This window comes from Brassica rapa, chromosome A10, assembly GCF_000309985.2.
Source record: "Brassica rapa cultivar Chiifu-401-42 chromosome A10, CAAS_Brap_v3.01, whole genome shotgun sequence".
In the NCBI taxonomy this organism is placed as follows: domain Eukaryota; kingdom Viridiplantae; phylum Streptophyta; class Magnoliopsida; order Brassicales; family Brassicaceae; genus Brassica; species Brassica rapa.
In genome coordinates this window covers 8,716,578-8,732,389 of record NC_024804.2, presented here as the reverse complement: position 1 = coordinate 8,732,389, position 15,812 = coordinate 8,716,578, and the positions used below count along the sequence as shown (strand labels likewise).

General features: G+C 33.7%; 2 protein-coding genes across 3 annotated transcripts; one reads left to right on the top strand and one right to left on the bottom strand.

The window, feature by feature from the left end:
* Positions 1-634: 634 nt before the first annotated feature.
* Positions 635-2,256, top strand: LOC103832612. The gene has a single exon (XM_009108660.3). It carries the CDS (start codon positions 801-803, stop codon positions 2,115-2,117), a length of 1,317 nt encoding a protein of 438 aa, XP_009106908.1. The 5' UTR covers positions 635-800; the 3' UTR covers positions 2,118-2,256.
* LOC103832602 (homeobox-leucine zipper protein HDG7) lies at positions 2,007-15,452 on the bottom strand. Of its 2 annotated transcripts, XM_009108649.3 has the most exons (9): positions 5,521-15,452; positions 5,130-5,307; positions 4,920-5,037; positions 4,290-4,838; positions 4,107-4,208; positions 3,811-4,023; positions 3,228-3,390; positions 2,767-3,122; positions 2,007-2,697 (listed from the first exon to the last, which is right to left on the bottom strand). In XM_009108649.3, exons 2-9 carry the CDS (start codon positions 5,294-5,296, stop codon positions 2,317-2,319), a joined length of 2,049 nt encoding a protein of 682 aa, XP_009106897.1. In that variant the 5' UTR covers positions 5,297-5,307; positions 5,521-15,452; the 3' UTR covers positions 2,007-2,316. The 2 variants fall into 2 exon arrangements, with proteins under 2 accessions (XP_009106897.1, XP_033137965.1); XM_033282074.1 differs by having other exon boundaries at positions 5,130-15,452.
* Between the last annotated feature and the right edge of the window lie 360 nt (positions 15,453-15,812).

The following is a 15,812-nucleotide window of genomic DNA, read 5'->3' as shown; positions in this document are numbered from 1 at the left end:
TAAAATAAAAAAAGCTCATATCCAGGTGTAGCCTTGACCTAAAGCCCGTAGAGAAAAAGCTTTGAGCGCCAGAATAAATAAATAAATTATAGACGCCAAAATTTCTAATTGTCTCTTTAGTCTAGTGGTTTCAGCTAACAATATAAATGAGCTTCAGACGAAGTCACGGGTTCGATTCCAGCTTGGGCTAAAATATATACATATATATATATAATCATTTCATAATAATAACAGTTATGACACCTACCGCTGTAGGTCTTTTTTCAATTCTTCTCAAGCTTTTTCTTTTTTTTTTCCCTGGAAAAATTGTATCATCCATGATTATTTGATTGTTGATGCTCATTGGAATTGTTGCATCTTCCAGTATTTCATGTTAAATTTTTCCTCTTCTTCTTTTTTTATTTGTTCTTTATTCATTTTTTGGAATTTTTATAATCTGTATTAGGATTTATGGAATTTGAACAAACATAACATTATCATAAAGTTATGTTTCCGAAAATTATTAAAGTAGATAAAATTATGCACATTAAAGTTAATGTTAGTTTGAATTGATAATTAAAATTGCATTTTTTTTTCTCTTCTGTGTACATTATAATTGTCTTTCAATCACTAACATTTCTCTGATTTCAGGTATGTATGCATCTCTTCCGCCTTCTCAGGTTTGAATATTGGGCCAGGCTAAAAAGAATGGGTTTCCAGTTTCCATACTGGGCACCTATTCCCAAATTACACTCTCAGAGACCGTTTTAGTTTACATCTGAGAAGATCAAAGAAGAGATTGAGCAGAGCAGCAAGGAAGAATGCTCGACCACTTCGGAACCTACAGGAACCTCATCCTCCAAACCCTGCTATCCCTCTCCTTAACCCTAATCCTCTACTTCCTCAGGATCCCGATCATCTTCCTCTACGGCCTCTGCACCTACATCCAACCCGAGAATCTCGGCCAGAACAGCGCCGGAAGTGGAGTCAGAGCCGCGATCCGACGTCCTTCAAACACAGACCCCAACAATGAACTCAGAAGAAGAAACAGATCCAAGGACAAATCCGAATTCGACGAAACCAACGCCCAGATCTTCCGAATCAAGCTCGACGAAGACCACCTCAGATCCCGCATGTACTTCACCGACTACAACTCCCTCTTCGTTGTGTCCTTCCTATCTCTCTCCTCCTTCCTTCTCCAGATCTACTTCTCCGTAGATGGTAAGGGCCTTTTGTTCCCTCTTGTTCTCGGATTCATCGCCTTGTGCAAAGTCTTCGCTGCGTTAGCTAAGATCTCGTTCGAGAGATCTGCGTCCAAGCGATCCGAGAAGAGACTTAGCTTCATCTTCGGGGCGTTAGGCTTTGTCTTCGGGATTATTATTAGTGCTGGTGTGTTCCCTAGAGGGTTGGACTTTCAGTTAGGCTCCGTTGATGCCTTCTGCTGTGTACTCATCTCCTTCTCCATGGCGTGCATCGCTGGGTTCCTCTACATGCCTGCGGGGAGAAGCGCGAGGTCGTTTTGGGTTGGTACTGATCAGATTAGGAGTAATCTCTCTATCATATCTTGTGGATGGTTCGGTAGAATCATTCTTTATGTCAACTACATTGTCTCCGTTTTCACTTCGTTGCTTTGGATCCATCCTTTGGCTGACATTCTAGTGAAGAGAAGCAGCAATGCTGGTGGGTTGGTTGGTAATGTAGGCTTCTCGACTAGTGATTTCGGCAGGTTTCGTGTTCTGTGTTTGTTGCTGTCCGGTTTACTACAGGCTATGGCGGTTCGCCCTAACCTTCAGATGTTTTTGAACGAAGCGGTGTTATCTTGGTATCAGAGATTACATGGGAGTAAGACTCCTGATTTGGAGTTTAGCAGGGCGAAGATGTTTCTTCATAACCACTACTTGTGCCTAGTTGCTTTGCAGTTTGTGGCGCCGTCCGTTCTTGTAATCATCTTCCTAGGATTGTCTCAGATTGATCTAGGCTCATTTGCTGTTTCTCAACTGGTATGTGGTTCTTTGCCTTGCAGCGAGTTCGTTGGACAAGTTGGTTTGTTGATGTCTTGGTGGGTTCTTTTTGTTTGGTCGGCTTTTGCTTCTGCAAGTCTTGTTTTCTATCGACGTGGTGTCTTGTATGTTTCTTGAGATGGAATTTTTTCATGTATTCGGAGGAAAATGCCAGAAACAAAACAAAGAATCAGTTTTGCAAGACTCTGTGGCCCATTTGTTTGTTTGTTTGTTCTACTTACTATTTGTCTCAAAGTTTTACTGAATTTCTATTGTCTTCTACTCTCTCACAAAATGTTCCAGAAAGAGAAACAAGAATAGGTCTCTAGAAATTTAGCTAAGCAGGTATACTAAGAGCGGCTTTGATCTTGTGAATGGTGCAAGCGATGAGGTTGTTAACAGTTTGAACAGATTCCATGTTGAGCTTTGTGGTCGGTACGCTGTTCACTAAGATCTGAAACCCTACTGTCAGGAGACATCCTTTGCTTTCATGGTTCACCAAACCTCCATTTTTATCGATCTGATCAGACCATGATGATGATCCATCAGGCGATATGGAGAACCCTGATGGAAGAAGCGCAACGTTAGCTGAGTCTCCACCGCTCATTACCATGTTCGTAGATGGCACATCGACGGGTGCATAAACCACAAGCGCACCGGAAGCATCACTCCATGTCTCTTGCAGGATTAGCATACTGCTCTCATTTTGATGCTTTCCCTGCAAATTAGAAGTGGTCTAATTAGTTAGTACTCAAGTAGTGAGATTAATATTAGATTAAAGACTCACAGCATGTTGAAGAAGAGAGACGCATCTTCCTTCACTTTGCCTTTGTGGGATGAGAAGCATGTTTTCCATTGAAGCACCATTACACAAAATATCCCACTGGTTTCTGCATTTACTATCACACAGAAACTCAAACAGTCTCTGCTGAGTCACCGGTAGCCACATAGACGTTGCAGCGCTTAATACAACACCAGACGGCTGAAGGCTCTTCCTGGTCAGTATCCTTGTCTCCTGTCCTACGTTCTCAGCGACAAGCTTCTCCCATTTGTGGATGGGCGATCCAGTTATGCCTGAATAGAAGTTGCGCTTCATACGCTGTGCAAGTGTTAGTGTGCTCTTGGTGCCAGCAAGTGGCAAACCTATCAGAAAACATCAAAGAAACACAATCCTTTCTTACTATGACTCATTCTATAAAGTCTCAGGACATTTCAAGATTCAAAAAGCAGAGACAAGGAAAGAAAAACCTGTTTGGTCTTGAGAAGACAAAAGGGTTGTGTAGCTTTCACATCGTCTCTGCAGAGTTGCAAGCCATTTGGTTGCACCTAACCCAACCGAAGAACCGAGCAATTGTTGGTAAAGAGGATGGATATGACTCCCTTCATACTCTGAATGTTCAATCCACGTCACCTGTTGAAGTCTTATAAGTGTTAAACCAAAATGTAGTAACTAGTAATTAATAACAAAGTAACCCATTTTACTAAGGAAAGTTAATTAGCCGATTCATTAATCCCAAGATTAACATACCCAAGATTTTTAAGTAAACAAAACAAGATATTTTGTATTAATTATATAGTAGCCTAGAACTAGCCCAGACGAGAACCAGGCTATGCCTTGAAAAATGAAGCCTTTGATCAGAGTTGATATTTTATTTTAATAAAAAGAAGATTCTTATGATAAGATATACACAAAGGCTTCAGGTTCTCAGGCTAACTGTCGACTCATTTGTTAATCTTTGATATAAACAATTCAATAAAGAAACTCACACAAATCCAAATTACAGCTAACTCTCACACCTTAGAAAAAGATGAAAGAAAATTAACAAGTTACCTTGGAGCAACCATTGCCTATGTCTTGTATGATGCATCCAGAGGGAAGCCTCTTTAAGCCACCATAAGACTTCAAGTCCTGACTTTCTCTGTTTACATCATAAGAAACATCCACGACCGCCCATAAACCATCTCCATGTTGCTTGCAATATCTAAGAAACTTTAATTGTCTGATTGGAACCAATGGAGACATAACTTGAAACTCTGCTTGCATCTGTCCCAAACAAAAAGAATCATCATGAGTCATCACCAATGAATCAAAAAAATATAAACGTTTATGGTTATTGAGGAACATACCAACAGAAGAGCGCCGTTTCTAGATCCACCACTACCGTTAGATATCACTTCAACGGTTGATGCAACAGCTACAATACACTCAAACATCTCTGCCCATCGGTTCTGTAAAAACCCCAAATTCAAGATATGTTTATTAGTGAGCGTGTGTTTTTGTGTATTGACATGCATACAAGTTTCTCATACCGTGTCCATTAGAGTCTCCACTAGAGTCGAGCTATTGATGAGAACTAAACCAGTTTCTCTTGAACCTTCAGCTGCAAAACCTGGATGTTTACTTCCCGCAAAAATGCTTGTATACTGGTCGTGCTTCATTGAATCCCTCTCGCTCTTTGAACATTTTGTCCATAAAGGATTATCCACTTCAGCTAGCCTTATCAACTCATCCATAGCCACCGCGGCAATATCCATAAAGGTCGAAGTACCTCTGGTGAAACCATGTCCTAAAGACAAATCCTGTGAGCCAACCCCACCATTTGAAGGCTGCTCTAGTGAGATAGAACCGCCAATGAATCTGTTTGCTAAAGCGCAAAGCTTATCGAGCTCGTACTTAAGCTTAGCGTTCTCCATCCTAAGCTGCTGCTGATCATGTGAGACGTTACCTGGTGTAGCTGCTCCACCACAGTTGTTGCATGTAGGAGGACTTCTCATTGCTTCTTTGAGGATACCGTTTTCGACACGCAGTTTTTCATTCTCTTGTCTGAGAATCGCATTCTCATGCCTCTCTAGTTGCGTCTGGTCAAAATGAAAAAAAAAAGAATCAAAACTCTTTCTGTAAAAAAAAAGCTACATGTTCCATAATAAATCACAAGTTACCTTCATTTGTGTTCTTCTGTTCTGAAACCAAAACTTGATTTGCTTACTCTCCAAAGAAAGTTTGCTTCCAAGTTCAAGCCTTTGCTTCTCATTAGGATGAGGACACACTTTGAAGAAACTACACTCAACATTAGCAAACAAAACACATAGTTTAGTTTATATCATCAACATATAACTGATAAAATATCTGAAGAAACAGAGTCTTCTTACGATTCGAGTTCTTGAATCTGGTAAGAAGTGTGTCTACGGTACTTTGACATCTTCTTCTTCTTTTTAGGGCGTTGTTCATGTTTATCATCATCATCGCCAGACATTGCTTCGAAGCTATCACTCTCAAACTCATCATCTCCTTTAGAAATATCAAAATCACCATTCATTTTTTCACTCTCTGCAACAGAAGAAAAAAAAGGACCAAAACAAGAAGTTATAGAGTGAAAAAGAAGTCACCAAAGGCAGGACATAAGATAAGATAGTGCAAGAATAGACACATATTTTGTATTATCACAGTTTGTACTATTCAAACCATCGAAACTCATCACATTCACACACTACACCTACACGAAAGCTCTTGTCCGTGTAGTATATTCATCAAGTTTCATACCTTTCAAGATTTTCTGGTGACTAGACAAGAAAAGTTGTCTTCTTAGACGTAAGAGTGAGATCAGCAAAATGAAAGACAAAGGTGTCTCCTTTGTTATATCATATGACTTGTCCCTTTTTTGTCTCACTCAGAAGGTCCCAAGAAATCAGGTTATAACTTTGACCTTTTCATCTTCTTTCTTCGAAGAATATCTTCAGATTTGACCAATTTGGTTACTTATTTTGTCACTTTCCCTCAAGATTTTGACAAAATGGAAACAAAGCTGTTTAAAAAAAATAAAAATAACAAAAAAACGGCAACTTTTGCAAAGGTCCGGACCTAAAAGCCTAAAAAGATCTATTTTGACTCCGCACCAGTTTATATACTATTTTATTAACCTATCAGTTACTGTAACATAAAATATATAAATTCAATTTGAAGATACGATCAATTTAAGCAATAAACATTTTCGGACAAAAAAACCTGACTAAAAGAGCTATAAACATTTTTACTTCACTGTAAATTTTCATACCTATTTTATAATTTATAGGGTTTAAATTCTTATATATTATATTTTAAAAAAATTTAGAGATCAATATTAAAAACAATCAATTATACAATAAAAACTGTGAAAACTCTCACACCTGTGGAAAGTCTTGCTTGAATTGACGGTGAATTTATTGCCAAAATGCGAATTTTTTATTAGTTTATAATTAAAAGACAGTAAGAAAGGAGTGTGTTGTCCGAGCACATTATGTCCGCCGCCCGGTTCAACCTCCAATTTTTCACTTAGGCTCCGAATGATGACTGCGGTTTGAGCGGTGCGGAACAAGCGGTTTAACTGCGATGCGGTTTTAACAGTTATAAAAACGTATAGATATATAGTATATGTAGAGATTTTTATTATTGTTAACTGCGGTGCGGGACGGGGCGGTTGTAAACATTCGAAATAAGGGCTTTTAGAAACCGCACTTTACTTTTAGAAAATGAACCTTATAATTAAGAGGGGTTTTTTCAAATGTGACCTAAAATTTTAAGTCAAACACCTTTTTTTTGAAATATTTTTTTTCTTATTCACTTTAGAAGTTTGAGTTATTCACAAAAAAAACCATTACATTTCTTTTTCTTTTCTTTTTTTGAAAATGATTCTTTTATCTTATCATTCTCATATCCGTATGAGGACTATCAAAAGGGTGGGAACATGATTTTTTATATCCGTATGGAATGATCCTTGGCTCCCAACCACTCGCCCGAGACCAGCAAATAAAAATCAACATAATCTTTACCCAGACCTTACAGTGGATTCTCTTATTGATCCTCATTTGCGAAGATGGAATTCGCCGGTGCTTCGGGCTTTGGTAGACCCACATGATGTGAAATTAATAGAAAGTATACCATTGAGTAGAACTCGGACGGCAGACAAAGATGGATGTCATTTCACAAATAATGGAAAATACACGGTTAAATCTAGATATCAGGTTGAAAGGATATACCCAGATAGGGAAAAACCAGCATTAGTGTTTGGACCCACAGTGGATATGTTGAAGGCATATTGTTGGAAAATACGGTGCCCACCAAAGATTAAGCATTTTCTATGGCAATTGGTGACAGGGTGTATATCAGTCAAGAAGAATCTGCATAAGCGAGGGATGCCCGGAGATATCGTTTGTGCAAGATGTGGAGCTGAGGAGGAATCGATCAACCATGTATTCTTTGAATGTCCTCCTGCACTTCAGACATGGGCTCTTTCAAAGATTCCAACAAATCCAGCTATGTTTCCAATAAGTTCTCTCTTTGTGAATATGGATCATCTCTTTTGGAGAATTGTTCCACAGATGGAGGATCATCAGTTTGCATGGATACTATGGTATATATGGAAAGGAAGAAATAATAAAGTCTTTAGTAATTTGGATGTGGATCCGTTGGATACCCTTAAACTGGCAAAAACGGAATTAAAACTCTGGGCTGAGGCACAAATACTGACTGATCACAAGAGGAGTCCACAGGTAGAGGCTACGATTCTTCCGTCAATTTCAGGAAGATGGTGTTTTACGGATGGTTCCTGGAAAGAGAATGAGGTTTTTTTAGGTCAAAGATGGTACAGTACTCTAGAAGGATTTGCGGGTTTGATGGGTGCAAGAAATGTTCGGGCTTCCCTTACTCCTCTTCATGCGGAGATGGAAGCTTTATTATGGGCAATGGAATGTATGAAAAACTTACGACAATTTCAGGTTACGTTTGCAACAGATTGTTCTCAATTGGTGAAGATGGTTTCAGAAGCAGAAGAATGGCCAGCATTTGCAAGTTATTTGGAAGATATAAACAGCCTGAAAGAGAATTTTTTCCGAGCATAGATTATCTATGTACCAAGAACGCAGAACAAGAAGGCAGATAGCTTAGCCCGCAGTGCTAGGAAGAAAACGTCTTTTGTAGTTCACATGGATCAAAATCTCCCAGTTTGGTTTACAGAGTCAACATGAGTCTGTAAAGTTGATGACAAAAAAAAAAAAAAAATCTTATCATCCTCATCTTCACCAAGTATTTACAATATTACCATCGTGATCAATACACTAACTACCATGAAAAATCAATTTGAAGCTTTTAATGCACCAAAGTTTCGATTATTGCTATTCATATCTCATTATTTATGCACACAAATAACCTCTCTTTCACTCTCTCTTCAAACTCATCCAAAAACAACAAGATTTTGATTCCAAGCTTTGTAAGGTTCATAGAGACATTGAAGCTCATGATCCGTGGTAATCAACGACTTAGTAGCTTTGGTAGTGAAGTTATGGGTGCTTGGAGAATCTAAGCAAGTAATCTTACAGGCTCAAGGTATGAAATCAATTTTTTCCCAGATCTGTTTTGCGAAGACTTTCAGAAGACTTCAAGAAGACTTTCACAAGACTTCGCTAGATATGTTTTCCATCAAAAATACTTTCCTACAAGTCTTCTAACTTTCATTTATTAAAAAAAAACCCAAAAATTCCAGAGAAGACTTCTCGAGAATTCTTCTCAGATAAATATATTAATTTTGCAATTGACCGAAGTTTGTCCAAAATTTGACATTTTATAGAAGACTTCCCGAGAAGTCTTCTCGGAAAAAACTTATATAGAAGTCTTCTGGAAGTTTTCCCGAAGTCTTCTTACTGTCACAAGAAGTCTGCGTGGGTTACTTTTGCAATTGAAAAATAATAGTGAAACATTTAATATTAATGAAAAGATTTCTTGAGAATTCTTCTCGAAGAAGACTTCTTTAGAAGTTAAAGAAGTCTTCTCAATTTTTATTCCGGGGTTTGGATAAAACTTTGGTTACGAAAGAAAACTTCTAGAGAAGTCATCTCTGGAAAAGTCAAATATTAGTCAATTGCAAAAGTATCTCAGGTAAACTTCTTACAACATTGAGAAGACTTTCAGAAGGAAGTCTTCATGAGAAGACTTTCAGAAGACTTCTATAGAATTCTTCCCGAGAAGACTTTCCGAGAAGTCTTCTAGAAAAAGTCAAGTTTCTGACAAACTTTGGTTAATTGCAAACTAACTTTTTTATCCAAAAAGACTTCTCAAGAAGTCTTCTATGGCATTTTCGAGAATTTTTTAAATTTAAAATTAAGCTAATATTAACAAAAGAAGACTTTTCAAGATGTCTTCTGTAGAGTAGACTTCTTAAGAAGTCTTCCTTCGTAAATTTGCAATTGCAAAAATTACCTAAACATAAGACTGCTTAAGAAGTCTTCTCGGAGAAGACTTGACTTCTTAGAAAGTCTTCTACGTCAACGTTTGATAAACTTTCATTTTCTCTACAATTAAAATGACTTTTTAATATTTTATTATTAATTCATGTGTATTAGTCAATATTAGAGATCCTGGATGAAATTCATAACTTATTTGGTGATAATTATGAGATTTCAAATATGTATGTTTCTAGCTAATCCGAGAAGGCTTCTTAAGAAGTTTTTTCTAAAAGAGAAGTCTTCTACGTTAGATTTTCAAGAGTGTTAAGTAATTTCAAAATATGTTTTTAACTTTCAAAAGTGTTAAGTAACTTCAAGAATATTAAGTCATGTGCTTTAATGTGTCTTTACTCTTTTTAGATCATAAAGTATAATTTTTTAACTTACATGAGATTTAAAATTTTAACTTTCACTTAAAATTAAAGTTTGATATTTTGTGAATTTGACTAAGTTTTCTTGTGAAGTCCTCTCTCATAGTTTTAGTAAATTTAACTATGTTTTTGTGTTGTTGTGTTTTGTTATGAATAAATAGAATGGTTAAAAAAACTTCTTGGTATGTTGTACCAATAACTTCAATAATTGATATCACTCAAATTACTCTAAGGAGTGATTTATACTCTCTCAAATAAGAGGCCGAGTTGTAGTACTTAGGAATCGAATCCATAGAGAGCTAGGACACACAAAAGATCTAATAGTTATATGATTAAGCTAGACTAATAGGTATTAACGTAGTAAATATAATAAATTGCAGGGCGAACAAGGTAGTTGTTCTTATGGGACTGAGAGTTGTTTGGTGGAAGGATGGTTGCTAGAGCTCAACACTTATAAACAAACCGATCGGCTCTCTCTTTCTAGGTTTGTCTATTGGCCAGATATAAGTGTCGATCGATACACTTGTTGAACCGTCGATCGATTATTCGATTGGAATATTGATCGACGTGTTTAGTCAAGCTTTACACACGGGTGGAATTGTGCTCACTAGACTTCCTAGATCAGCTCTCGCCTTACTCTAGCAATCTTAGCTCAATTAGGATGGATTCAGGGTGAGATACAAGTGATGACTTGAGTCTACAACTCCAAGCTCAAGTTATAGCTAGCTAAACTAGAAACACGCATTAATGACAATTTTAATGATGAATATCACAACTAGAAATCTATAGTTGGAGCTAATCCCTCATAACCTATCTGAAAACAGGTGGATCTATTCAAGCATGAAGTTTGTCACATAAATCATAGAAAGAATAAATATAAAATTACAATAGATATAAAAACAAAAACCAATGGAGTTCCAGGAGGACTCTGAAAGAGTTCCTTCCTTTTCTCCTAACTAAGAGAAGCAATGAATAGAAAGCTTAAGAGAGCATAGATAGCATAGCCGTCAACAATGGCTTATAAATAACATAAATAGGATTTCAAGTCGTCCAGGGGCATCTTGGTAATTTATGGTGTCTTCTAGGCTTAAGTCGGTCATAAACTATGCGGGCCCGTATTCTGGAATCACTGTCAATCAACACCAAGTATGCACCGTCGATCGACAGTCCTTCATCTCCTCAACAGTTTCCTCTCGCGAGGAAGACTGATCACTCTTCAGTAAAACGGGCATAACTTCTGCTACAGGATGCTGATTGACCTCACACCGGCGGCATTGGAAATATAACTCAAAGCTCTACCGTCTGGTAAAATATAGGCTCAATCTAATGGTGTTAAGGTCTCCATTCATAGCTAAAAATCTGACGCATCTGTTCAGCTATGCACTCAAAAGGCTCTAAAAGACACCAAAATCATATAACTAACTAAATAGGAAAAAATAATTCGTTAAACTTAAAATCAACTTATAAAACGTTTAATATACACAAAACTAAACACATGTATGTTAATTTTTTTATTTAAAATTTAAGATTCTAAAATCTAACCCTAAATACAAACAATACTATAACATATGTTACTAAACTCTAAACCAAAGTTTTCTCGGAGTCTTCAAGACCCTATAATCAAATAACTAATCAAAAACACTTCCTTAAACTTAAAAGAAACTTATAAAGTTTTTAGATCAAGTAATTAGATAGTCAATAAACACATATATGTCAAACTAAAATAAAAAATAAAAATATAAGATTTCAAAATATAACCCTAAAAATACCAACAATAGTATAAAATATTTTGCCAAACCCTAAACCGAAGGCTATCATGACTCAATCTACCTACATTCACTTATATGTTTAAACCTAATTCAATTTTAGTAAAACTAAATTTCCATCATTTAGAAATGTTTTTAATACATGATTTTGATTTTTTTCTCTTTCATAATCTTTTATAAACTTTATTAATTACTTTTAAGATCTAATACATGAGAAGACTTCTAATATATCCCGCCTGAATTTTAGTAGAATTTATGGTTTCCGCCTAAATTTAAGAAGAATTTAGGTTTTCCGCCTAAATTTAAGAAGAATTTAGGTTTTCCGCCTAAATCGAATAGCTAAACAAAAAAATACTTCCTTAAACTTTTAAGATACTTAGAAAGTGTTTAAATCAAGTTATTAGATAGTCACTAAACACATATAGGTTAATTTTTAAAAAAAGATAAGATTTCAAAATCTAACCATAAATATACTAACAATATTATAACATATGTTACCAAACCATAAACCAAGAACTATCATGAGTTAATTGACTTTCACTCATCTATGTTGAAAATAATTCAATTTTAGTAAAACTAAATTTACATGGTTTAGAAATATTTATTATTAAATGATTTCAATTTTTCCGATCAAAATGTTTTTTTTATAAAAAATTTAAATTATTTTAAAGATCTACTGAATGAGAAGACTTATAAAGAAGTATTCTCTAAGAAGACTTCAAAAGAAGTCTTCTCACGCGAAGGGTTATAATGATAACTTAATACATGTTTTTTTTGTTTGGTCATATGGAGATTGTTGTAATTTCACTATCCTTTTGGGTTACTTTTGTATTTGATTGAATTTGGGGTACACTTTTACATATAAAATCAAGTTTTGAGTCATTTTGGACAACTTCCTTTAATTATGATGTAATCATAGCATCAAGTATTAATCTATCAGTGACAGAGCCAGAACTTTTTTTTACCGAAAAAAAAAGAAAATATAAAAAATGTATAAATTACCTAAAAAACTTACAAATTTATTTTGCATAATAAAATTATGTATTCTCTATAAGTTCACATTCAAAATTACAAAGCTAAAAAATTTTAATAAGAAATTCTGTTTTATCTCATCTTTAATATTATAATTATATTATAATATTTATTTATAGATAAGAAATTTCAAAAATGAATCTATTTGATAAATTAAAATGATTTATTTTAAGAAATTTTAAAAATTGTAGTTAACAATATTTAACTTTTATAATTAAAAAAATCATAAAATTTAGGAATTTAATTCTAATTGTCAATTTCATCAAATATAAGTATAAAATATATAAGATTTAAAAGAATACAAAAAATTAACTCAAAATATAAGAGACAAAGACAGATTTTTAAAGTCATATTCTGAACTTTATGTTTTCTAAAATAAAAATAAACTAATTAATTTTTAATTAACCAACAATAGTTAGTGATTATTATTATATTTAAATTGGTCTTAAACTTATTATGAACTCAAAATTTAGTTAGTTGGAATTTTTTTTCGTAAACCCATTTGATCATTTAGTTATGTAATTAAGTTTTATCTTTTTGTTTTAAGTGTGTTTGAATTTTTACGGGGTCAGAGATAATATTTTCATGGGGTCAGAAATAAAGTTTTGTATACAGGATGAAATTTCTCTATATTTTTCAAAATGAGGTGGGGTCAGTTGACCCCCTAATCCCTTCTTACATCCCCTCATGTTCTATCATATGCTAAATATATCCTTGCATCAAAAATTAGTAATGTGATTTATATATATAAAGATTGTATTGTTCTGAGATGAAATTTATAAAAATATAATGGTAATCTGTATAAAGGATACCAAGCAAAATCATTTCAGAACAGAGCTTAATCTTATCAAAAACATGTAAGTTTATTTGTAGTAATTATTAAATGTTGAGATCTTAGGAATGGAACTGAGGTTTGATTGTTAACTAAAGATACCTCCTGTTTTTAGTGCTACTTATTATATTGTTGCTTAAAACATGAACAATAGGATGGTATAGCATTAGTTGTTATAAAAGGGTGTGGAGTTTAGAAAAGTATAACTTATATGAAAACTAGGGTCGGTCCGCGCTTCGCGCGGGATATAGTCTTTGTTCTTATGATCGATGACTATTTAGTTGAGGTTAAAGATCTGAAATAATCTGTATATGTGACACAGTGCGTTGTAGGACAATTTAGATATATAAAGTCGTATTAGTTGAAGTGTTATAGTTACGGAAAGATTCATGCTAAAGATCAATATCTAAAGATTATACGTTTAGTCTTTTAATTTTGGAGAGTCTTTTAACCTTGGAGCATTCAAACCCTTTTGAGCATGTTAAGCTCTGTTTACAACATTGAAAATATTGACCATGCACTTTGATTCTGGGAGTACATAAAAGAAAAACTGAGTTAGTATTAAAAGTAATAAAAACACCAAACAATTTATAGAGAGACTTTATTGAATCATTTAGCATACAAAACAATATATTCCTTAGTTACAATACCTATAAGAACCTTCCCATAGAAATCGAAATAGTTTGAAGGGTTAACATGTTCTTTCTCAGCAACCTTGACACATTGTTATATTGACTCATCATCAAAACACAAAACACATAAAAAGGTGAGTGAATTCAATCAAAATCATACCAAGTGTTTGGCCTCTATGGCCGGAGCCTTAGCCTTTATGTGTCTCATGCCATGCGTTTGTTGTAATGGTTTTCGATATACTTCATAGTTGCAGCATCTTTCTCCATTGTTGAACTCAAAATCAACTCTTCATCCTCTACAGCCTCTGATGTTGGAGATGGCATAATATTTGCTACCACCTGCTCTTCGTGATCCGTTTCACAATTCTCCTTTTTTTATGTCTCCCAAAAACATAAAAAAAATGTTGCTATTTATCTTCCATTGGATTTATTTTTGTTGCAGCCATCGACGGAACGCCGAGATGTCATCTCTACTTTCTTAGTCTTTCCTTTTCGCAGGTGGTTTAAATTTGCCGATGAATTTGTAATTTCGGCTTACTCATGGTATTTATTTTAGGTCAGACTTTACACTTTGTAATTTTTATGTTTTTTAATTATAATATTTTATGATTTGTTAAAATAAATGACTTTTATATGTACAACATGTTAAAACAGATTTTTAGTATAACTTGAAATTAAATAATATTTATTTACCAAAATTTTAAAAAAATTAGCCTTGAAAATATGAACATGTAAATATAATACTACTCCCAAATTTAGAAATACTATTAGTTTAACTAAATTATGTTCCTTTGTTTATGATATATAGCAGGGGTGGGTATTTTACCCGATACTTGAACCCGTATCCGAAGCCGATCCGAAAAACCCGAATCGAAATCCAAACCGATATAGCAAAATGCCTGAATGTGTATTAATTTAGGAGAAACTGGATATCCGAACTCGAACGGGTAATATCCAAACCCGAATGGATATCTGAAAATAATCGAACATATGTATACTTGCCCTTATATTTCTTGTTTACATATATTATTTTATTTAAAATATTTATATTGATGTTACACATAATTTAAGATCATATAATATACATATAATTACGAAGAAAATTATTTGTCACTCAATTAAAATCCATGTCAAGTTATTTGTTTCATGTATTAACAAAAGTTATTTGAAAAAAAAAAAAAAAAAAAAAAAAAAAAACAAAAGTTATATTCAAAATTTTAAAATAATAGCCAAAATGTTTATTTATTTTTGAAATGTTATCTCCAAATTATCAATCATTCAATCTATTAAAAAAAAATCAGTTAACTGAAATCTCTGTATTTTAAAATAGAATAAACCTAAAAATGAAAAATTAATGAAACAACTAGAACCCGCGCACCTGAGCAGGTATTTATTTTTGGTTTACAAAAAAAAATATTTATCTTATGTAAATGGTAATATATGTTTTTAAAATTTATATATATGTAAAAAATAAATATCTTTCTAAACACAATCATTTTAGAATTTATAATGAATAATTTTTTTTTTGATCTGTCAACTATTACAACCTATTTTTAAAATATAACTCATGTATTCGTGCAAATGTATTTTTTATGGATCAAAATTTTAGTGTAAAATAAAATGGTTATCTATTTTTATATTTTATTTATACAATTAAATAATTCCATATATTATTTAAAATTTTGTGGTTTATATTATGTATTTTTATAACACTTTTATGTTTTTTAGACGTAGTTAATATACCAAAATAAAAAATAACCACCCCGTAATAATAAAATCTTGTTACATTTTTGACATTGATTAAATATAATTTATTGTTTACCCAGATTATAGGAAGTTTTTTTTTAAATAAATAAACATAATTTGTTATACTTTATTTTAGGAAAATGCATTAATTAAACTATAAAAGACAAGAATACTAAAAGGTAGTTAAATTTATTACTTCA